The sequence below is a fragment of the Leptidea sinapis genome, chromosome 9 (assembly GCF_905404315.1).
Source record: "Leptidea sinapis chromosome 9, ilLepSina1.1, whole genome shotgun sequence".
NCBI lineage: Eukaryota > Metazoa > Arthropoda > Insecta > Lepidoptera > Pieridae > Leptidea > Leptidea sinapis.
This window is the reverse complement of record NC_066273.1, coordinates 10,627,700-10,652,463: the sequence shown is the minus strand read 5'-3', so window position 1 is coordinate 10,652,463 and position 24,764 is coordinate 10,627,700. Positions and strand designations below refer to the sequence as shown.

General features: G+C 36.2%; 1 protein-coding gene across 4 annotated transcripts in view; it reads right to left on the bottom strand.

The window, feature by feature from the left end:
* Positions 1-24,764, bottom strand: part of LOC126966131 (unc-112-related protein-like) — an 87,966-nt gene that overhangs the window by 4,375 nt on the left and 58,827 nt on the right. The window contains exons 2-9 of one of the 4 annotated variants that reach the window (XM_050810060.1): positions 12,102-12,335; positions 11,116-11,348; positions 8,047-8,270; positions 7,183-7,396; positions 6,265-6,461; positions 5,154-5,177; positions 1,888-2,026; positions 427-525 (exon numbers count right to left, since the gene is read on the bottom strand). In XM_050810060.1, coding sequence (XP_050666017.1) covers positions 427-525; positions 1,888-2,026; positions 5,154-5,177; positions 6,265-6,461; positions 7,183-7,396; positions 8,047-8,270; positions 11,116-11,348; positions 12,102-12,335 — 1,364 coding nt within the window. Of the gene's footprint in view, positions 1-426; positions 526-1,887; positions 2,027-5,153; positions 5,178-6,264; positions 6,462-7,182; positions 7,397-8,046; positions 8,271-11,115; positions 11,349-12,101; positions 12,338-24,764 lie in introns of all 4 variants that reach the window. The other 3 variants (XM_050810059.1, XM_050810061.1, XM_050810062.1) reach the window with 3 other exon arrangements.

The following is a 24,764-nucleotide window of genomic DNA, read 5'->3' as shown; positions in this document are numbered from 1 at the left end:
TTTTTATGACAGTAAGGGACGAGACGAGCAGGACGTTCAGCTGATGGTAATTGATACGCCCTGCCCATTACGATGCAGTACCGCACTCGGGATTCTTGAAAAACCCAATAATTCTAAGCGGCACTACAATTGTGCTCGTCACCTTGAGACATAAGATGTTTGTCTCATTTGCCCAGTAATTGCCGACCCAAACACAGTAAAGTTTACACATTACTGCTTCACGTCAGAAATAGGCGCCGTTGTGGTACCCATAATCTAGCCGGCATCCTGTGCAAAAGAGCCTCCCACTGGTATTTTTTTTTTATTAAGATTACATTACGTCATAAAGAATAAACTAATTTTTTTTTTCGTAACAGAACTTACGAATACTCTAGTCATCTATTAGTCAGTAATTAAGGCTTATTTTACTTTATTTGTGTAACTCACGTTGTCACATTTGAGCCACATCTCGTGCATCGTGTCCTCCGACGGGATCTCCAATTTGATCCCGTATCTGCCTGACACCGGGTGTGCGTCGGGAGTTACCTGGAATTATATTATATTTATAATTAAACCCAGTGGGTGACAGAACACACCTGATTATTATTTTTTTTAATAGTTGTATATCAATATTATTTATTGCGATGCTTGGAAAATCATCATCATTATCATATTTTTTTATTTTATTTAATTTAATTTTTTTTACTATAGTGATGTATGCGTTTGTTTCCTTTTTAAAATAAATAAATATCAGTCGGAAGACGTCCACTGCTGCACAAAGGCCCCCAAAGATCTCCACGACGGTCGGTGCCACGCTGTCCCCAACGTATTCTTGACCAGATCCATCGGTCCATCTTGTGAGGCCTACCAACACTACGTCTTCCGTCACAAAGGACTTTATTGCTCAAAAAATATTTTGTTGGGATTGTTATATCGTCAATTTGTATCAGTACTATTAAATTTCAATTTGTATCAAAATTTTTGGACTTTTTTTATGGAATGGGAAAACAAACGAGCATACGGGTCACCTGATGGTAAGTGATCACCGCCGCCCATACTCTCTTGTAATCAACTCATCGAATAATGTCGACCTTATAAAGCTGAAGACCGACGAGTAAAAGTACATATGAATTGGAAAACGGAAAATACATTGGTACGTGGCGGACGAGAACCTTCTCTTCTACATATTGCGCCATCAACGCCACAGGCTATGCAGGATTACGTTACGTTTGGGTAAGATCCAACGGGTGCTACCACTAGGCGTTAAGCTAACAGTCCAACACCTACACTACTGTTTATTATTCGAATATCGCGAGTTTACATTTAAAAAAAACACTTTAAGATTAAAACGTTCCGAAAGTAAATACCACCTCCGAGGAAAAAATGGTACTATACTGGTCTCGACACTTAGTCTTGTCAACCGCAGTCCCCCTGACACCGTGCTTTGAAAATGTAACTTTTACGCAATAACTAATGTAAAAACACATTCGTTTTAATCCTTTAAAGTGTTTTATTTAAACCTACACCACTCATTAATCTATTTGCTAAACTCTCCAGCTGTGGTTGGCTACATTTACAGAAGCTACTTTATGTTCGGTATCTGACAACACTGTTAACCGTTGGGTATTATCCTAATATTGCCAGTATTGGAGGCGTAAGTTAAATTTTGTTTAGCAGATAGCCACCAATGGGTTAAGAATATATTTATTTTCTGTAACGTTACTAGGATATTGATGTTGGAACACTAGGGTCAAGAAATGGTTTTTAAATTGAAAGTATGCTTCTAACCTTGAACAATTAAATGGATTGCAAGTCCCTGTTTTTCGTAGGGTGCGGGTTTTTTATTATCATAAACCCAAGTTGTCCAAGGTTGGTTGGTAGAATATAGTAAATATTTATGGTACATACCTCGGCCCCTCTCAGTTCGACGGCATAAGAAGGCGCGTCCCCCTTTGCGGCGGACTCTCTCGTGCTGTGAATACGGAGCACTCCATCCCGACACGACACCCAGCCGCGTTTGTACGCTCGGAGCGTGAACCGTTGACGACTGTACACGTAAACCATACACTAAATAAATAAAATGCTTTCTGAAAGGATTAAAACATTTTCAGGCTGTAAATCCGTTACAATTGGACGTATTTATGCAGAAAGGACTCAAACCACACTGGTCAAAATAGAGTTAAGTATGAAGTATCGTAGTCCTGAAGGTCGATTTTATCAGGAACCTGTTTTTTTTTTTGATAGTTTAAATAGAACATTTATAAATGGAAGATTATTTAGAGCTGATACTTCAAATATATATTACTCAAAAGTGCTTTTGTGAGGTTTAAGTCCTTTCTGATTAACTACGTCTAATTATAGAAAGAAAGATATTTATTTCACAAAACACACATAGGATACATTAAAGTGATACAGTAAAGTAAGATAAAGTGCAAAATAAACCGAGAAAGAACGTATTTAAATAGTAATTGATTTAATATTTGAGAGTTCCTGTGCAGTCAGGGTCATCGACTCAAGGATATGTGTGACACGGCCGTGGCTATAAAACTGCACTGATTTCCAGATAGATTACAAAAGACTTTGAACTGATATCGAAAGTACCATTACTTAATCAGTAAAATTACACCATTAACTCTAAAAAATCAAACGAGATGTATCCAAGTTTTTAATATTAAACACTTCCCATACATTGAGTAGGAGATAAGTGTAGAGGTTTTAGTTAAAATGATGTTTTTGTTTAGTAATGAGATTAAAGGAAACTAAGTACTAACCTAACAAAATAATAAAAAAATAAATCTTTAAATTGAATAATATTAATTTCTTACTAAGTACAAATTATGTATTCGAAGTGACGTCCTTGTTGTGCGCTATAATGGTCTTTCAACTAATCTCTTACTAAATGTATGGGAGTGTTTAATATGACTAATTGTAAATGTAATTTTGATATGACTTTAACATTTACACCTGAATATCACAGTCAAAAGTCACTTTATATATTTATGCGGACACTTCGCGTGCATGGCCACAAGCGACGGGCTAAATGCCAAGATAAATAAATAATGTTGATACGTAAGTCTATATCGGCCTTACAAATAAACTTGGTATAAAGTTATAACTGATGATAAACAAAGAAAATGCAAAATGTTTACAATATCGTTGACAACACTGCCAATACAATGATAATTCTGAAGTTTTCCTAATGACAAGCTGACTTGCAAATAAACGCGGGAAACGTTACACGTCCGAACAAACTATTCGTAAGCAAAATGTCTATTTGTAAACATTTTACATATTCTTGGTTTATGCTTAGTTATAACAAATGCCAATTTTATTTGTAAGGCCGTATTATTCTGAAAAAAAAAATGCATCATTTAAATCCAAGAGCAGTCTGTACTCGTTATGGCTTGCAATTTTAAAATTTGCCGCCATAGTTTAAAAGTTAACATAGTTAAAAACAAATATTCACACATTAGTAGGAACAATAACATAACACAATTTTTTTAGGACGAAAAACATCTCAAACAAATCTTTATAATCATACATAAACTAACTGACTGCCCTAACTCACTCTCTAATACATCAACGAAGATAAATTGCTGGGGGCTTGAAAAGTACATATTTGAAATTTCTTAAATGACGTAACCGAGCACGTGACACGTAAGAAGGTAATTTTAGAAGTTTCACGCGGGATTCATTCCCTTATTTTCCTCATACGGTTTCATCGACGTCCTGGCAGGGTCGTTACTGAAAGTTTTTAGAACTGGCCACTTGCAATAGTTATTTATGCAACTGTTGTGTAATAAGAGGTATTAAAGCACTCAAGTGATAATGGTATCACATGAGTGTTTTAATACCTAATTATCAACAGTTGCATACAAGACTTAATCTACACCCATTATATCAATCGTCTATAAAAGACTGAAACAGTAAGCTTACTGCTAACATTAAAAAAGCCAGTCCTAGTAACCATTACATCATCCAAACGAGTGTTGTAATGTTGTACTGAATTTCATTACAACACTCGTTTGGATAATGTAATGGTTATTAGGACATTGGTGGTTTTAATGTTGGCAATAACTAATAAGCTAACTGTTTTAGAATCTTTAATAGAGGATTTAAAGCATGCCTTTAATATAGACTGACAAAAGAGTGACCTATCATATCGAACGATCGACTATTAAGCGACGTCATACGCGGCACTACTGGGTCGCCCGCCGTATAGCTAGGACCTCGCTGTTCTTATTTATTCTCTAAAATAAAAGAACATCTTCGAGGGAAACTAATTGTGGACTTCGAGGCTGCGTTTCAAAAGGCCGATGATGATAATGAATATGTGCAGGTGCATATTTACTACAAAATTAGGCAAATTACCCACATTTCATGCCTACACCTGCTTTTGGTTGGCGTTGGACTTTTGAGCGATAGTTATGTCTTATTACGGTATAACAATTAAATTAATCAAGATTAAATATGATAATATGTTACTTATAAAATAAAAGACAAAAATAAGCAACCTATGTACATGAAATACTGAGTTGGTCTAAATTACAAACATTAAATGAAATCACAGCAAAACGACTTATTATGTACAAGTTTATATTTAAGTATAAATATCATGGAATTAATACCATGTTAATCTTACTAATATTATAAATAGGAAAGTTTGTATGTCTGGATGTATGTTTCAACTTCTTTAACGCAAAATCTACTGAATAGATTTTGATGAAACTTTACAAGTATATAGCTTACACACCAGAATAACAAATAGGCTATAATTTATAAAACTATAGTGTGAATTATACAAAATATAAAAGAAGTGTGATTGTTACTAATGAATACAACTAGCGCCATCTCTTAACAACTAGCAAGCAAAAGATCAATACAATTTATATGGCAAAACAACGTTTGCCGGGTCAGCTAGTAAAATTATATACTTAAGTATATTAAGGAAAGTACTTATATTTGAGTTTGTTACTAACAATATTAAATCTATAAATAAATACTAAAACAAAGGAATATTAAAATAAATAAAAATATTAGTATAAAAATCCAAAGTTAAAGGTTAGGAACACAAGATAAGGGAGTTAAATAACTCAATTTGTCTCAATAAGATTAATATAATTAGTTAAGTACACTTACACTAACAAAGGGGTGTAATAAATAAAGACCCTTACACACAGAAATCGCCGACAAACTTTCTATACGGCAAGAAGCGTAGAACCGAGGATGAAACGAATAAAAACATAAATATAAGTAAATATATGTGATAATTAACAATAATACTTATAATATATAATACATTTCAATTAAATACATAAATATCTTATAAAACAGAATATGAAGATATTTTAAAGAGAATAATGTTTTACGGCCGTTCCCAATATATTATCTACAGATAGAGATAAATTTCTACCGTCTACTGTCAATAATCTGAAGCTGTCCCAATATACCCGATAAGTCATACTTATCGCCTTATATTGGGACGCGTGAATTGCAATTTCCATACGAACTTCTATCGCTAGTAAGCAATACGTCGTCCCATTGACAGACAGCGTGTACGGCTAAGATGAGTTACCGTCGATAATTTTATTGGGACAATAAAGTGAACGATAGTTACGATTTTTATCTCAAGTAAGAGATAGACTGAATATTGGGAACGGCCGTTACAGAATACGACACTGGTACTATAGTAGTGATTCTAATTTTTTTTCTTATGGAAGAGGACATTCGAGCATCCGGGATGTACAACTCGTGATCTTAGCGGAATTACAAAATTACGATATCTCATAACATTTAGATTGATAGATAGATGAAGATAGGAGCCCAATAGATATGGAGGTTTGTGTGAGCGGGAGAAGTCAGGAAACTTTTTTTTATGAAAATAAGGAACGAGACGAGCAGGACGCTCAGCTGATGGTAATTGATACGCCATACCCATTACAATGCAGTGCCGCTCAGGATTCTTGAAAAACCCAAAAACTCAGAGCGGCACTACAATTGCGTTCGTCAGCTTGAGACATATGATGTCAAGCCTCATTTGCCCAGTAATTTCACTTGCTACGCCGCCCTACAGACCGAAACGCAATAATGCTTACACATTACTGCTTCAAGGCAGAAATAGCCGCCGTTGCATATTAAAATCTTCCTTGAGAATCACGCTATCCATTGGTCAAAACTAAATGAAAATCGATGCAGTAGTTTTTGAATCGCGAACACACAGACAGACAGACGCAGCGTAGGACTTTGTATTATAATATGTAGTGACAGTGATGCAATGTAACTCACCCCCTGTACTTCAGGTAACCAGCCAGCTCGGGCACGTGTGTGATGTCTGGTCTCGCAGGTGGACCACCTTCCAACTGCACTTGCAGCTCGCTGAGGGCCGCGTCTATCTCGTCTTCGGGCGCTGTTGCCGACCCGCTTCCGCTTCCATCCGCCGCCTCTATTCCACCCCCTGCTAAGGTCTGCAGTTCGATTTGTAACTGGAAAAAGTTCATAAAACTCTTAGAACACTTAATGTACCTTTTTATGGCGGAGGGAGAGAAAAGAGTTTCATACGGGTCACCTAATCACCGCAATCCTCTTGTTAACACTACAGAAATCACAAAAGCGTTGCCGACTCTTACATATCGAAAACGCAATGGTACGTGGCCGGCGAGGCTCAAACAGGGGCTCCGTGTTGCGAGTCAAAAGTAGTAAAACCCGTTGCGCCAACCAGGATTTGAGTTCACATGAATCCTGAGCGGTAAAGCTTCGTAGGTAAGATCTGATGTCGATTGAATTGCTGCCACCGCTTTTGAAATAAAATCCACTCAAAGAGTGAAGATACAACACAAAAATCTCTCCAAGTATTATTTTTTGTGCTCTTTCAATAATAATACCTTTAATATTGCTTACCACACCTCCGCGGAAAGTTCACTTTTGTTCCGGGAGGAAAGTGGCACTTTTCAGCCCTCTTAATTTGTTGGCGCATGCGTCATTACAAGAAAACAGGGAAGAAAAAGGAATTGGCTGTTACAGGTGTGGGAAATAATCGTATACCCAACACGGGAGGGGGGAAAGGGCCATCTCAGACGTCGAAATTTGACGACGTTTCGACGTTTGAAGCGATCTAATTCCCTCCCTAGTTGCGTAATATACTTTAAGATAATTACTAAAGATAATCGATGAACTAGCTAAAACACAATAGAATGGAGCGTATACCTGCAGCGCAGCAAACAAGAGCATCTCCTCCTCAGTGCAGTGCACCTCCTGGTTGAGGATCTGCCAACGCGCCTGCTGGTACAGCTGATTGAGCCGGGCCGCGTCCTGGCTACGCGGTGTCAGGTCGAAGAACGAATAGAACTTGAACCGCAGCTGTAGCGTGTCCCACTCACGAACGTATTGTTCCATTATGGATAGTGAAGAGTCCAACCATCTACAAAGTTTAAACGTTGGTTTTTACAATCACTAATTAATTGCCTACCACATTTAAAATATAAATCTTTAAGCAGAGATAAAGGTGTGCATATAACTCCTTATTTTCAATCATTAATAGTTTAATTATTCCCATTAATTTATGTTTTATTCTAAAACAATAATGTCAAACACACGATGCTCGAGGTGCCATTAATAATAGAAAGTAAAGAACGTATCGTAAGTGACTTTACAGACGTGTCTTGAGAGTACATATTTAGGGTTATTACTTATTACCTATCAATTATAATAAACAGTTAGGTTTCGCTACACACTAACATTCGATACGCTTCACACTTACAAAATATCGTTGCTGAGCCATCCCGCGATTATATGGCAGACTACGAAAGTAATTGACTATTTTAAGTACAGTTAATTAATCAATTATTAAACCGCTGGGAGTTAGGTAAAATATTCCAGCTATATTAAGGATATTGAGATTTTACATCGCTCCCTAGCTCAAACTTAGTGCCGCAAAATATTTTGCTGCAAGGCATTCTAACGAGCAGTGCATATCATTCACCATCAGATGAACATCCATCTTGTTCCGTAAGCTTAAACTAACATTTCATGAGTTTTATTTTCGTCAAGAATATCCAGACGCATACATACCCGACGTTCATCCTAGCGCGCTCCATCAGTGACTTTGGCGTGAGCAGTGACTCCCGTGATTGAGTGTCTGGTTCGAGCGGGGAGTCGCACAGGGACAGGTCTGCGAGCGAGTCCAGAGCGTCCATGGAAGCGGCCCGGGGCGGAGTGCCGCAGTAGCCACCGTCGCTGGAGCCATCGCTCTGTGTGCTGTTGATGATGCCTCCGTTCCGGCGGAGTGTGCCATTCTAAGAAGGACAAATATTGAAAATAAACATTTGTTAGCAAAGAAGGGTACATATGTTATTCGTTCCGCTATTCGGCTGCTTGTACACGCTAAGAAATTTCACCGCGTCAGCTGCAGAGAACCAATTCATCATATGCACGAAGATACTTTTTGTCATATCTAGGGCACGAAAAGTTTTCGTGTCTTCTGCAGACGTGGCGAATAGGAACGTGTGAATGTCAAAATTATTTTCGGGCAATCGTGCGTAGGGTATTGACTGTTGTTATAGGCTAGTTTAAAACAATCTGAACCACCTTACCCGCCCCCACCCATCACACCGCAGCAAGGTTCACGCGACGTGTTTAGCGCAGGCAAGACGTTTTTCTTGATCAGCGCCGAAGTAGCACACAGTTCGTGGGTAGAAACGACACGAAAAGGAATTCGTGTCGGGCCTAAGCTACTGCTTTTCGACGGCGACTTTTCTTACGGCCATTCCCAATATTCAGTCTATCTCTTACTTGAGATAAAAATCGTAACTATCGTTGACTTTTGTGTCCCAATAAACTTATCGACGGTAACTCACCTTATCCGTACACGCTGTCTGTCAATGGGACCACGTTTAGCTTACCAGCGATTGAAAGTTCAATTCACGCGTCCCAATATAAGGCGATAAGAATGACTTATCAGGTATATTCAGATTATTGACAGCTAATGACAGTAGAAGGTAGTAATTTATCTCTATCTGTAGATAGTATATTGGGAACGGCCGTTAGCGTGTACAAGCGACCTCAGGCAATCTAGATAGATCTTGGACCGATTTTGAACAAATTATGTCATGTCCTGACAGTTAGGTGTTAAATTAGTTCCAGTTATCTGTGGCCATAGCATAAGTGCACACCTACTCATTTCTCTAACTAATGCGCTTCGAGTAGATTATTAGTTAATCACTGAAACAAATTATGTGCAATGCAATAACTATCTTATTAAAATAAACAAAGGTTCCATGGTGCTAGTACACGCAAGAGACTATGGCCTGTTCTATCCTAATTACGTCACGACTTCGAAACGACGATAAATACCGCAACAGGTATATCTTTATCTATGTGTATATAGCTTTGCAAATGGAGGCCATAAAAAAATTTGATACCCGTGGGAAATGCAAAAGAAAATACCAAGCCGATGTTATAGAACTTGTGTCCTAATGCGATCAAATTTTCTCCTGCAATTCCAGGCGAATTAATTAATCCGTTCTTGGCACCTCGTTCGGTTGTTCGAAGGCACCGCCGAAGAAGATTCGAAGCATACTTCTCATAAGAAGAATAACGCCGGCGAATTCGCAGATATGTAATTTAGATCACACAAAAAGCACTAAACGGGGTGACTGACACCATTCAATGCGGAATTTTCCGTAGAGTCTACTTATAATATAGACTTCATTTACTCATTACCATTTTTCATCAATTTTTAATTGAATTTTTGTTAGTATTTTTCCTTACACTATTAGACTGAGTCGTGTGGTTGTGGTTATTAGCTAGCAATATATTATTATATATACTTGACGAAAGTACCCCTGTTATTTTTTCATCTTAATGAAGCATAAAGAAACACCCACTCATATTTATTCATTAGCTTAATAATGGCTGGAGTAGTGAGGAAGATATTTATAGTTACTAACAAATTCTTCAAAGGGTTCACTGAACCTACATACATCAAACGCAAAACTTCATATCTGGTATCTGGTTTCAATGTTTCAGGAATACGTAACATCTGGTTCAAGTAATTTTTTTAAAACAAACTCGGAATTCGTTACATTATTTTACACATATATTATATTTGTTATTTTTTAACTTATTTCCTTAACATCATTTCCTTCTGTGTCTAGAGAAGGGCGTTGTTAGCTGCGCTACAGTTTATACTTCTGCAGCTATCATTGTTTTACTTGTTGTAGTATTGTGTTCTTGTTACGAATTAACTTTTTAGTTTTTATTATATACTCATAATAATTAGTATGTTTCAAAGTAATCCTACCCGAACGGTAGCCAACGGAACAATCACTCGTCTGTGCGCTCTATTTCATAAGCCGCAATAGTTAGAAATTATGGCAATGTTTGTATTACTGTTTCCGTTATAAAAACTATAAACTTACATAAAGATAAACAAATCGTGCGACAGAGATATACATCTTTTACGCAGATACAACAGCATAGAAAAGGAAAGCGAATCTATTGTTATTGTAACCGATTTTGATTGACAAGTCGTAAGCACTCAGCCACGCTCGGAATTAGTTCGTTAGTATTTTGAATATCATTCCACATGCTTTCGTATACATTGACAAATCAATATTGGTCCCACATCATCGGGCTGTACGGTGCTGTACATTACTATGTATATTCTACGATAAAAACTCACAATAAAAAGAAGATGATTTATAAATTATGACATGTTGTAGTGTTCTATCTTGTTTCTTTTTCAAAACAATATTTACAAATTATGACAAAATAAAGTAATTAGATGATTTATGTGTCTAGATAGACTGTAACAGCTGTGAACACGTTAACACAAAGTGACATATCATATACACAGTAAAGTAATAAACCTACCCTGTTGCCATGCGTTGCCTAACAGTAGGAGGATAAGAGCCTATCTAGACGTATAAAGTATCTAAGAAAAAATCTTTTAAAATTGGGATGTTTTAAAGAATTAATAAGAAGCATTCTAATAATGTGTAATCCGGTGAGAGACTCCTATATAAAGGATGCCGATGAGATGCCATAGCGGCGCATTTTTTGCCTCTAATCTACCGCATGCTACAGCCGAAATTCGTTACTTTTAAGAAAACATATAGTTATTATCGCGGCCCAACAAACCTGATGAGAAGCCACTGGCGTTGCTGACAAAGATCTAGGTGGCGGAGGTGTGGCCGGACACGCTAGTGATCTGTCCAGACTGTTCGAGGAGCCCCTGGTCGCCGCTATAAAGGTGTTCGTATCTGGTTGCGAGGACTTGAGCTTCTTCGCTTCCTTCAAGTTTTGGTAGTTTTGTTTAAGATGCGACGCTTCTAGAGGATAGCACAGGGAGAGCTCTTCGGGGTGTCGTATTCCTGAAAATAATATTACAGAATTACAACTAATAGATAAAGGTAAAAAGTAAGGTCGTGTCCACATATTATAACGAACAAACGGCGTCAAAATAAAGCTATGGAAGGAAAAGAAAGAGTATGGATACAAAGGCGGATGAAGAAACAGGAGACATTTGTCTGGATTTCGTTCGCTGTCGTACTGACATTATATCAATTTTCTTCAAGTCTTGGATCTGTAACTTTGTTCGGGACAGCAATCTAGATTCTAGACTAAATTATGATATACAATATAGAAAAAATAATATTTTATATAATTTTGATTTTGTTTTAAAGCACAGTATTGCCTTTTAAATTTTGTAGTTTCTGCAAACAATTTTAATGTTTTGCAGACAGTTAAAAGATATAGACGAAGAATTACTCTGCTAAACAAGATCAATTTCAGTGATAGCTGACTGCAAAACTATATCTACATGGGCCCTCGTATTTTGCATAGAAAATATATCTGCCAAAAAATCGTTGTTATCATTTGACATTGTGGCCTGATTTGTGTTGATAATGAACGAAGTTGAGCACAGTTATTATAAACTAGTAGTTGCTTGATTCATTCGCATCTAAAGGTTTTATCTCAATACTGCCTGTCAGCCATTAAGTTGGCATAGCGACATCCCATTCTGCACGGACGCACGCCAAGAAAGGGAAGATATTAGTAGGATGGTATGTCAAATAAGCCTTTGCCTTTAAGCTATCAGAGCAAAAGATTTCGAGATGCCTTACCCAAGCTTTTACAGAGCTGAATGACGGCGCTGAATGTGTCAATCGAGAAGTCCATCTTGCAGTCAATGTATCTGAGGTCTGGCAGCTGGATGCGCAGGGGTTTGTGCATCGGCGTGAAGTGGAGCGCTGCGTCCGCGTGGACCCCATACTGATCCAACGTGTGCTTGGGACGAGAAAGCCATTTGTTGCGAGTGGGCCACCATAGCGCGTGATCCGACCAGTCCTTTTTGAATTCTGAAAGATAAAAACAAACAATTGAAATGAAGCTACAAACTTGAGTAAACTTTTTTCTAATGATGCTTTTTTTTTTCATCGGTTTTCCTCCAGTTATATAATTCTTAATATAAGGTAAACACCAGACTTTAGATACATTAAGCTCAACAGTTTGCTCGTTTGTCACTTTTTAACATACATCACAATGAATTCACAACGCCTGAATCTTCGAAATAGAAAATTTTGCGGAAACTTTTAACGTCATTCAGTATTTAATAGTACCTACTTCGCCAGCTAATCTGGCCAACTAATTTTCAATGGGAGATAATATGTTCCCATCTGACAAGGCAAGTCCAAATGCAATACCTTAGTAAAACTTGGCTAAGCCTACAGGTTTTTCGTATTGAAGACCATTTTGTCTATCAAATAATTTCGACCAATGATTTCCTCCCAACATGTTTTTATGGAATCTATACTTTAAAATGCAGATAATGAAAGAACAAGGATGAGAATATTTTTATAAAATTAATTCATATGTAAGACATTAAATATTTTCTTCATTTATTCAAATTATAAATAAAATAATAGCATATACAAGTCTCATAATGTCCATATTGTCCGACGATATAACATAAAGATTATTCAACAAGATCTTAACAAATACAATATGTACCGACATGAGCCAACTCAAAATAAGCAAAAAACAACATCCGTTCTTGTGGCTGTGGGTACGAGACACGCAAAAACTTCAGTTGACCTGTGACGTCATGAAGCCGTACAAAGATCCCTGTTTACCATTATGCTTAGAGACAGTAAGGGTCATTCAACGCTGGCCATCTTCAGTCGTGAGCGTTCGTTTTGTTTCACTCGAGTGAGTCACATGACTCCAACGTCAGACGGAATTCTAGCTCTAATTACATTTTATGAATCACGACGAAACGTAATAAAAATCTCTCTTAACGGGCTTCATTGGTTCAACGATTTGTGTGTCTGCTGTTAAGTGTTCTGTCGATTTATGTTCGAAGGGCACGAAAATTCGATCACCCCAGTCTTAGCTGCGAGGCCGATGACTTGAAATTTTAGTGCTGAAGCCGAGAGATAATCAAATATATGACGATTCTTACAGAATTGAGGATATACGTAGAAGAACCAAAGACACCGACATAGCCCGGATGATTGTGAAAATGAAAAGGCAGTGGGCAGGGCAAATAGTACCACGTATTGGAAGACGTAGTGTTAGTGCGCCCCCCACAAGAATGAACCGATGATCTGGTTAAGACCGATTGGATGAGGGCTGCGCAGGACCGATCGGCGTGGAGATCTTTGGAGGAGACTTTGTCCAACAGTGGACGTCTTTTGGCTGAATTGATGATAATGATGATTCTTGATAGAAATATCACCAAAACACTTAAATTGTCTTTTATGCGCAGTTACGCAGTCAACGACACAATACACTAGTCTAGTAGTACCTATCAAAACCTAAATACGATGATCGTTGGTCAAACATTCCTACACATGACGTCACGCCTTTCGCGAGTATTATCACGCGGGGGAAATATGGACGCAGTTAAGAAAGTCTAAATCAAATGAACTTCATTCAAATAGACTTAAACTGAGCGCTTCTGAATCATCGTTATAAATATTTCTTTTAAAAAACTGATTTTACCATATGTTTGTATAAAGTTGTGGTCGTGAGGAGAACATAAGAAACGGCCTCTCTTTCCAATAAAATAGAGTATTTTACGATGGCTGTAATATACATAACAAATTAGTTTGTAAGGTGCTGCATCCAATATATGAGTCGTGTTTAATTAATATAAATTATTTCAGAAAAGTAATAAAAAATTTATATTTATTTAAATATAAATTATATTATTATTAGCCATCATCTTTAACCGACCCAGGACTTTCAATCGACGGGTTTACTCATTTAGGCCGTAGTGAGGTCTATAGAGCGTACTTGCTCACACTTTACTTACGTAAAACTTAGCTGCTTACACTCAGCTTAGCATAACCTTTGATTTAGTTTTTATAGTCATTTGACAGCTAAAATTATACAGACCTTAAGCTAAGACGACCCAATGTAAAACTCAAGGACGCGTATTATCACACTCAGCTAAGATTTACGTAAGTTAAGTCTAAGTAAGCTCTTTAAAAGCCTAAGATTCAATACTTATCCATTTGTAATTATTATTCTATCCAAATCGTCTCCCATATTTACAGTTGAACCAGATGAGACACAAATGATCATACCACTGTCCACGTAATGTTGTGACAGCGTGCGCCGCAGTAAAACTTGATACCACATGACGCCGGCGAATACCAATGACAGTACTATATTATAAAGGTGATACGATAAGACTATAATATTATGGCAATGTTGCAAATAATTTATGCACAGACTCAGCTTTATTGTTCTATTGTATGAGATCTTGTTACAATAATTTATATTCACTGAAATCACTCAAGTGGAAAATTGAATATGGAACGACCTTAAAGTTGAAACTAGAAATTTTCATCTAATAGGCCCTGTACACATACACAGAACAACGGCGAACGAAAGATCTTCCTTCTTTATCATTCGCCTCGCTACACATGTTCCTTTCTTTGGGTTCCAGAGCCTACGTTGTAACAGTGTAACTACAACATATTACTTTGTGTGCAGCCAAATGAATATTCTGTCACTGGCGTTTCTAGGTTTGTCAATTTTTGGCCCAAAATGACTATATCTGTTTACTGGGGCCTATCTGTCATAATCAGACGCGTCTAAATACAATGTAAATGTGAGATATTACTCGATAAGCAAAACATTTTATTTATTAATTAAAAAAAATATACACTTCCTTGTGAATCTATACTCTATATTTAACCTCATAGTAAGCGATAAGCCCTGCCCATTATAATGCTGTGTGTTGGACAAAAATTCGGAGAGGCATGACACTCATCACTTTGAGAAATAAGATGTTAAGTATTTTTTTTATAATGAAAAGACGAGGACTCTTTTTAATGGGGACGAGACGAGCAGGACGTTCAGCTGATGGTAATTGATACGCCCTGCCCATTACAATGCACATTATTGAAAATCCCAAGAATTCTGAGCGGATCTAAGATGTTAAGCCTCATTTGCCCAGTAATTTCACTAGCTACAGAGTAATGCTTACACATTACTGCTTCGCGGCAGAAATAGGCGCCGTAAGTCTAATAACTCTACTAAGTCTCATAATCCCGTTAATTTCACTAGCTATGGCGCTCTTCGAACCGAAATAAAAACTCATCAAACACCGAACCTGGAGTGCAAAAATCACTCATTTTCCGAATGAAGCATGAGCCATTGTATTCACATAAATAATTTAAAGAGCAACCTTAATTGGTTCGTCTGTTTAGTATAGATTACATCTGCGCTAACAATTGCGGTTACGAAACGCAAATAGAATAATACATTGTCGTGCGCCGACGCCGGCCGTATTGATTGACAAGAGGCGCGTAAATTCCTTGCGCACGTACCGAGGAAAACCGCATCCAACTGTTTATTATACGGAATATTCCACGTAGAACTAGTTTTAAACGGTCTTTTATTACCATACCAAATTGTCAAGTTTAAAAACTTTTTTAATAAACTGATCTGCATATTTTAAATTTCAACTAGCTGACCCGACAGACGCTATTCTATACATATTAAATAAAATACTGTTTGTCATGATTTTGTCAGTAATATTTCATAACATCAAGAATTATTTCGTAAAATATGCCCCCTGCTGTCATAATAAAATTGTTTCACAGCAGAACTGTCAATCCGTGCGTCAATAAACTCCCTCATAGAAAATATGTGCATTTACAAAACAAATATTGGATATAAAAATAATAATGAGTCCCAAATTGAAATAAAAACTTTCGCATCTCTCAATTTCGACTAAACTAATACGAACGCCTCATAAAGTTCCACCTTCACACGACACGCCACAAGTTAGGATATCATCCCCACCATCTAGATGTGTGGTGGTCCTCCACAGTGCGGTTTTCAAGGAGCATTCTTCCTCGTACCACGCGGTGTTTCCGGGACGATACGACATGGGTACCTTCAAAAAAAGCGCGTACACCTTCCTTAAAGGCCGGCAACGCTCTTGTGATTCCTCTGGTGTTGCAAGAGAATGTGGGCGGCGGTGATCACTTAACACCAGGTGACCCGTACGCTCGTTTGTCCTCCTATTCCATAAAAAAAAATGAATGTATATATTAAATTTGATTATTGCATCTTTGAAAAAAATCGTAAAACATACAAAACTGATCTCTTTTAAGTCACTTTTCATTTAATGCAGAGTAAAAATTTTAAATTAGCACGTTTTTCACTTACAAAAAATTACGAGCAGGACATACAGATTTATCTATATATATATATATACCTATTCCGGTAGCGGTATTGCCAATATCGCGTGCTCACTCGCTTTTATAGGGTATATACACGGGTTAACCGTGCGGGTGGTTAGTGTATCGTGTGGCAGAGCGATCAACTCCGCACTGTATCTGATGACTTGTGACTAGAATTATGGGCCTATGGGGCCTCGTTATATCGGCGAACTTGCTACAGATCTCATCGGCCCAAGGTTCTTTGTAGGTTAAAATTTTTCTGGTATACGGCCCGACGTGTGAGAAGTAAGTGAGAGACTTAGTACAGCATAGACGTTAACTTTTTATTACATTTCCTGTTAACCCGTTAGTAATACTACTTTATTTTATTTTTTTATGAAAATAAGGGACGAAGACGAGCAGGACGCCCTGATACGCCCTACCAATTTCAATGCAGTGCCGCTCAGGATTCTTAAAAAACCCAAAAATTCTTGAGCGACACTACAATTGCGCTCGTCACCTTGACACATAAGATGTTAAGTCTCATTTGCACAGTAATTTCACTGGCTACGGCGCCGTTCAGAACGAAACATAGTAATGCTTCACAGCAGAAATAGGCGCCGTTGTGGTACCCATAATCTCGCCGGCTTCCTGTGCAAAGGAGCCTCCCACTTGTTTTCTTTCATTGTACGTTCGCTTGATATGTTTGTTTAACATGGAACTTTTAGCTCTACAAGTACAAGTACTATCTGGCTAAAGAAACACCTAGACCCTCCGGGATTCCATATTGTGTCTCATACGCGTCAAACAGTATCCAATATCAGGATGATAGTTGATACTACAGCTACAGATGCAGTAACAGGGCTTGTTTTTAAAATTATTTCACACACTTTCTCAGTTACTTAAGTTCCGTACATAAATAATAATTATACATTGCCTGTTTTTCTTATACCGATAATGATAAGCGTAATAGATAACACGTAATCGTTGATAAAATATTTTCAAGTATTTTAATTGGCGGTTACGTAATCAACAATCGCCGATGAAGTAAGATTAATTAATTATTCGAACAGTCGCTTAGCTGTCCTATATGGTGGCGGTCTCAATGTCGCTGTACCATTACGGGACCTCGGCGGAGTTTCTGTGCATATATCTGGTTTAAGGCGACACTAAATGCCAGCGACCTTGAGCGATATGAGTTCAAGGCTGCCGGCCCGCCATCAATGTAACAAAGCCAATATTTTCAAAATTCTTGCGTGGAAAACAGTTTATATGCTTACAATCGTCGTTATTCACTACTAATCTGAATAAATGAACCTACACAAAAAAGTACAAGCTATAAGAATAACTTTTCTGAGAGCAGTACCAAAAAAAATGCGTCACGCCATGCCAAAAAACTTGTTTAACTTCAAAGAAAAGTGGTAGTTCAAAAAGGCTCGGCAGTGTTAACTGTAACCAACAGCAAGCATTAGCAACCTACAAATAAGACTTAAGGATATGTGTAACAGGATTAAGTAGTGTTCATAGCTCTAAATGCTATACTTTCTCCACTCTACAAAACTTGTCTAAAACCACCATGTTTGCGTGTTTTCTGCTTACTCTTCGCCTTAAGTAGTAGATGTAGACCTATAGCAAATTCTAGAATGTGGGAAGGGGAAATCGAAGAAAGTGCCAATGAATTGGATACGAAAACATTAGCGTCTTTTATGGAGGCTAGGTGGAAATTTTTAAAATATCTCAATGGGTATAAATAGTAGCCAAACCGTCAAGTGTTTTTCAGGCGTTTAACCTAAAAAGATTTGGCTACAAGTTACAATAAATAATGTCAATTTACGGCCGTTCTCAATAACCTATCTATCCTTAGTTTAACTTACTAGTGGTAAGACAAATCTATCCTTTTAAGCTTACTAACATTCAATAACCTATCGATATAAACCATTGGACTATAACTATACTGGACATAACTATGGATAGATAAGATATTGTCATTAAACGGTGACAGCAATGTATCCGTAACTAGAGATACGCTATTGAAAACGGCCCTTAAAAAGTATTCGTCCGCAGTTAAACATCCATAGTAGTCTATTCAAATAAGGTTTTAAATCAAAATATTGGCCCTCTATGTATTTTTAGTGGTACAAAAACAATTTGTAAATATTTTTGTGTCTACAATCCCCAGCAATTTCAAAACTGTATATTTTTTTTCTCGGTGTTACTCCAAAAACAACACACTGTTATTTCAAAAATGCTTCAATAAGGCAGCTAACTATGCAATCGAATTGATTTTCATTAATATATCTTGATTGCTGTATCACATCAATTGCACTTAATTAACTCATCAAGGGCAATGTTGTTATCGTTCAGTTTTTTAATAAAATATAATAGCTTATTTCCATTTATTCCTTTTGTAGTAAAATTTAGATATAAGACCTTATTTGAATATATATTATAACCATATAATTATAAGCTTTAGGTTTAAAATGCAACATGCATTTTAATGCATATTTTTTTTTTATATAATAATAACATGCTAAAAAATAATTTATGTATGATTTATTTATATAAATCATACAAACATTAGTCCGTGCCTTCTAGAGTCTAGACTTTTCATTTAAGAAAGATAAAAATCTAAGAGCGAAATGCAGTTATCTATTCTAAGATTATCTTTAGGTCTTTAGTCCAGCTTCTGAAGAAAGTGTAGGTACATGCAAATTGAAAAAAAAATCCTTTAGAGTTTAAACTGAAAGGAAGACTGCTAAAAGTGTTTACAATTTTTTAATTGTTCGCTCTGCAGAACCAATTCATCGGAGACTTACAACAATAAACAAAAACAATTTCATTTTCCACCACACATGTAAAAGTCTTTTCTTTTTATAAAACCTGGAGTAATATACAAACTTATTTATATTTTAAATGTATTATTTATATTTATATAAGTGTATACTTTTAGTCAATTTAAATTGCAAAATTGCGTAAGTTACCTAGTTCATAGTAATGCCTTTAATTAGTTTAAGCTGTAAGTACTTTGTAAAAAAAACTATTTAATAGCTATTTGTGGAGGCTTTTAATTGACCCATATGTAAACATTAGTCCGGTCAATTTAGACCAAAAAATGAGAGAATGAAATTGTTCAAAATATAATTATAAACAATGTTTAATAGTTCCCCATCATTCCCGTGTATGGGAAAATTTTTATTCAAGGTCCTATGAGGTACTGTACTTAGCGCGTTTTTTATAGCTTTTTGAATCGTTATATCTCAGAAACGGTGGCTCGTAAGAAAAAATGTATTGATTTTTTATAGATAATTTTATGATCTACTTTTTTTGTACGAGGTACGTTTATGATAAAACTTACCGTTTTGCTGAAAATCGCGAACTCATTCATTTGACCTTTGACCTTGAATAAAAAATTTCCATACACGGGAATGATAGGGAACTTTTAAACACTGTTTATAATTATGTTTTAAACAATTTCACTGATTTTCAGCTTGTTGGGACTTTATGTAACTTCCAATGTCTAAATTGACCGGAATACATGTAGATATATGTATTTGTATCGATGCCTGTTCTACCCTATGAAAATAAAATAAAATATTTTCTGTAGTCATACTTTTTCTGCCCAACAGTGAAAACTCGACAAATACCCAAAGGCCGGATAATAAGAGTGCTCAATACAATTAAACGCTAGTCAGTGACCTAGATAAAGAGCACCAAAATTTCCCGTTGCGGAGGTTGCTGCAATGTATTAACTGGGACACTGCATTGGCGCCGATAAGGGACATAATAATAGGTTAACCGCATAAAGCATTTAGTCCACTATAATAGATAATATAATAATCAACAGATATTATTCCGACAGAAAAAACATTGTGAGCCTTAGATATTTTATACGTCTAGACAGAATGTGACAGCTGTGAACACGTCGAAAAGAATAGCGACAAATTGATAACCTCTATTTGTGACAACACACACGCACCAAAACTAAGTGGGATACAAATCGCGAGTGTAACAGGTAGCTTTTCATGCACACTAAAGTTATGCCTGGCCTGACTCCATCCAGCCTAGTGAGCAGGTGGTCGGAGGTTCGAGTCTCATTCCGAGACGCGTTCCATTCCCCGCGTGTGAGCTAAATTTTCGGCCTCCAAGGCGCCCGCACAGTTTCGCTGTAAAAGCCTTTAGGGCTATCGGCACAAAGGAGGTTTTGAGTCGGTAGGGGGTGTTTACATACGAGCTGGATACATGGGCCCTGTTTCGGGGTCTTTAATACATAAATATATTTTCCTCCTCTCCTCTTAATTAAGTCACCAATTTATATAATAATCATGACAAATCCCAATTTTTTATTTGTTTTAAATTTTTTCGATCACGTGGCATCGTGAGTAAACGCCTCTGACGCTCCTAAATCAGGAGGTGGACCACTAACCCAACCGTCATAGTATAAGAACACTTTGGTATACAGCTTCATTTTTACATCTTTCCTCAAATTCACAGAAGTGAATTGAGAACTTAAATTTCAACTATCGATCTTTTTATAAGCAATTGATTCATGAAGGTTCTTGTGTGTCTGCATCTCTAGCAGCACAGCGTGACAATAAGTAGCCTACCTTTATGTTGTCCTGAACACTTAATAAAATTGCACATTTAAATTAAATTAATTCAGTAATTCGCCCGCCGCCGGACCGCACCATAGTATCGCGCACTCGGTTGGTCATTGTCGTAACTATTAAAATATTTGCCCAAATGATTTAGCGTGAAAGGCAAAGTTCATATACTTTAAATAAAAGAAGCGATAAAATTTAAATTTTTATACAAGAATCAATTTGAAACTACCAAATGTGTTTTTATATGAAATTAATTAATAATATATATGAATATTTCAAAAGCCATGTTGTACGCATACCTTGAATATTTTCAACGCTTCGGTATTTATAGTGTAAACAAATTTGGAATGGTTATATAAATTTTCTGGTCACGTGGTGTTTGATGATTTGTTATCCGCCGTAGCTATACGAATATTCATTTATATCTTCTGGTGTTGATTCGTACTATACGTTTATTCGTATCGTCGAAATTTGTCGAATTCATTTAACATTTATATGCCTTCTACAGAACAAGCCTAAAAAGTCTTATACTACCTCGTTAAAGAGGTAAATTTAAAGTTATACCAACTTTTGAAGATATTTCAAATATTTCAAATAGACTAATTATTTTTCAAGCGTCTTAGTAATCGGAAAACTACCAAAGTCTTTCCAATAATTCCTAATATGAGTGCAGCTAGTTTAATGGCTTACGATTATTATGGTACCGAAAATTTTGATGGTTTAACATGACTAATTTTAAAACGATTCAACATTGACGCAGTGCCTATGTTAAGTCCACCTCACGCAAAGTCAGTTGCTTGGGTATGGACAGCATGGACAATATAATGTGCCTACAACAAGACGAAGCAAAGAAATAAACATTTAATTGCCAATTAGGAAATTTTTGGAAGCTTTTGGCCAAAAAATTGGACGAATAAAGAAACAATATTTCATAAGGACATAATCTAATATTTATTTGCTTCCATTTGTTAAATCTAAAATAAAGTATAAACATTAGAGACGAATAATAAGACTACAGTCTTAAATCATTCTATACTAGAAGCCGTGTGATTTACAATCCATGCGTCGTGCAAGAAACCGTTAAGTAAACAGAAATAAATAAATCTTTACAAGTGATAACGCCCCGCGTACTGGCATGTTTGTGCGTGTTTTACGGCTTTGTTTAGATATGTTACATAGATAAAGTCTTGACAGTTGGCAGACGAAGTCGACGACACATCTCGGCTGTTTAGACTTTTTGTGTCGCAGATGGGTTTGTTCCTGACCTCATTGCCTTGTTAAAATAGCTGAAGGTTAAGCTTTGGAGCAAGGTCGAGTGAACAGCAATGAAAGTGCAATGAAGGGTGAAGTGTTTACCGAGAGTATGAAATACGAAACTTGTAATTTTTCTTTTAAAGTTATTAGTGAGTAGGTGATTGATATTGTGGGTGAGGATGATATATCCCGCAACAGCAATGATCACAGAGAAACTTGCTCAGAGGAAAAAAAAATTAAAAGCATCGTAAAAAATAAATTAACATCTAAGGCCTATTATAAAAAATAATATTGTAAAACATTATTTGAATGATCAAGATAGTTGGGATTAATGTTTCTAAAATTATTGTCAATATTGTTATACTCATTTGAATGCTATTGTAACTTTTGTACTTAACAACTAAAAACTTAATCTATACTATAATATAATATTATAAAGCTGCAGTGTTTATTTTTTGTTTGAACGCGCTAATCTCTGGTACTACTGGTCCGATTTGAATGATTCGTTCGAAATGTTTGGCTATGTTTTTTTTTTTTCAAAATTAGGGATCCGTAATAAAATTGCTATTTTGTAACACAAGGTGTAAAATCGAAAACCTATTTTTGCGTGCGCTGCAAAAACTATTGACAATAGAACAAAATGATGTACAATATATATACAGGCAATATTTTATTACTTATAAAACTATCGCGTGAATTATACTTTATATGGCAAAACAACGTTTGCCGGGTCAGCTAGTAACTTATAAAGTTTTGGAACAAATATTTTTTTGAATAGAATTGATGAAACAATAAGGGACAATCAAACAACACACTAAACCTACAACTAAACATAGTTATATGATGAGACTTGGGTGTTTCATTAACTTATAGACTTCCAAAAATCATGTTTCCAGCCGTCTAGTTCTTAAACACATCGTTGTATTGATAGTAATCAATATTGCATTTTGGATCTTTCAAATTTGTCATCTCGTAAAAATTTTCTTCTTCACTATTAACAGTTTGTAATTCACTAAAAGGATATTGATTTACTTCTTTGTGATTCCTTAGATTGCTCAGTCAAGTATTGAAACCAAATAATGTTAACCGAATTAGTTGTGTATGATGGTATGTTGTGTAGTCGAAAATGGAAATTACACTATAGGAATGTATTTTACCCAACCGGAAAAAAGGATGAGGTCTGTACTTATTTGGAATAATTAGCGGAAAATATAGTCGGTAATACAATCTGTGTATTGGAAGAAGCACGGCATGCACGCACCGGAGCGCTTGGCGTGCCAACGTGTGCGCACGTCTGCCGCTGTCCCGTTAAGTATGACAACGTAAATAATAATATTATATAACGTACATAGTAGTTAAGAATGTATAAATTATATACCTACATAGGAAAGGTACTAAGAGAACCTGTAGGAAATCAAACCAATTACGAATTATTCAAATGTAATTTGACTATATATATAATAACTACTGTATGTACAGATGATTAAGCGTATTTCGTGTTTTGTCACCACACCAACAACCATATATTATGTAGTAGTACTGACCGTAGTTTTACTATATGTTAGTGACACCTAAAATCCATATTATGTGTAGGCAAGTAGGTATATTATAGTATCGCGGATTTTTGTATTGTATGAAGAAGAGATTAATATTGGTGTAGACTTTGTAATCAATAATCATTAAGATATCGTACGAGGACGAAACAGTTCGATTCGTTCATTCCTTCCGATTAATAGTTAACAAAAGTCATTATAAAAGGCTGTCTCAAAGGAGAAGCCTTTTGCTAGCCAGCATTACCTATTCCTCACGATATTTTCAAAAATAATTATTCAAATCCTACGGGTAGATCAAGAGATTAGTGCGTTCTGAAAAATACAGAAACCTTTATCTTCATAACATTAGTAAAGATTAGTGTTACACTGTTATCAGGCACAATTAAATGATATAAGAGATCAGTTGAGTTCACTGTTGTTAGTAGAAATGAACCAAAGTAATATTTAGTTAACAAAGGGCGACATTGACAAATAAATTAATAATGAACACCTTAGTAGTAGGCAAAGGTCAACGACCGAAATTCTCTTTATTCCGCGACACACAGAATATTTTGAAGGTCCTTTTTTTACAAAAGCAACAACCCCTGTGTGGCAATAATTTAATACGTCATTGAGACAGTATTAATAGAAATTACTAACAGAACGGAAGCAGGGACACTTCAAAGTAAGAAATACCTTGAAGAACAGTTGATTTACTG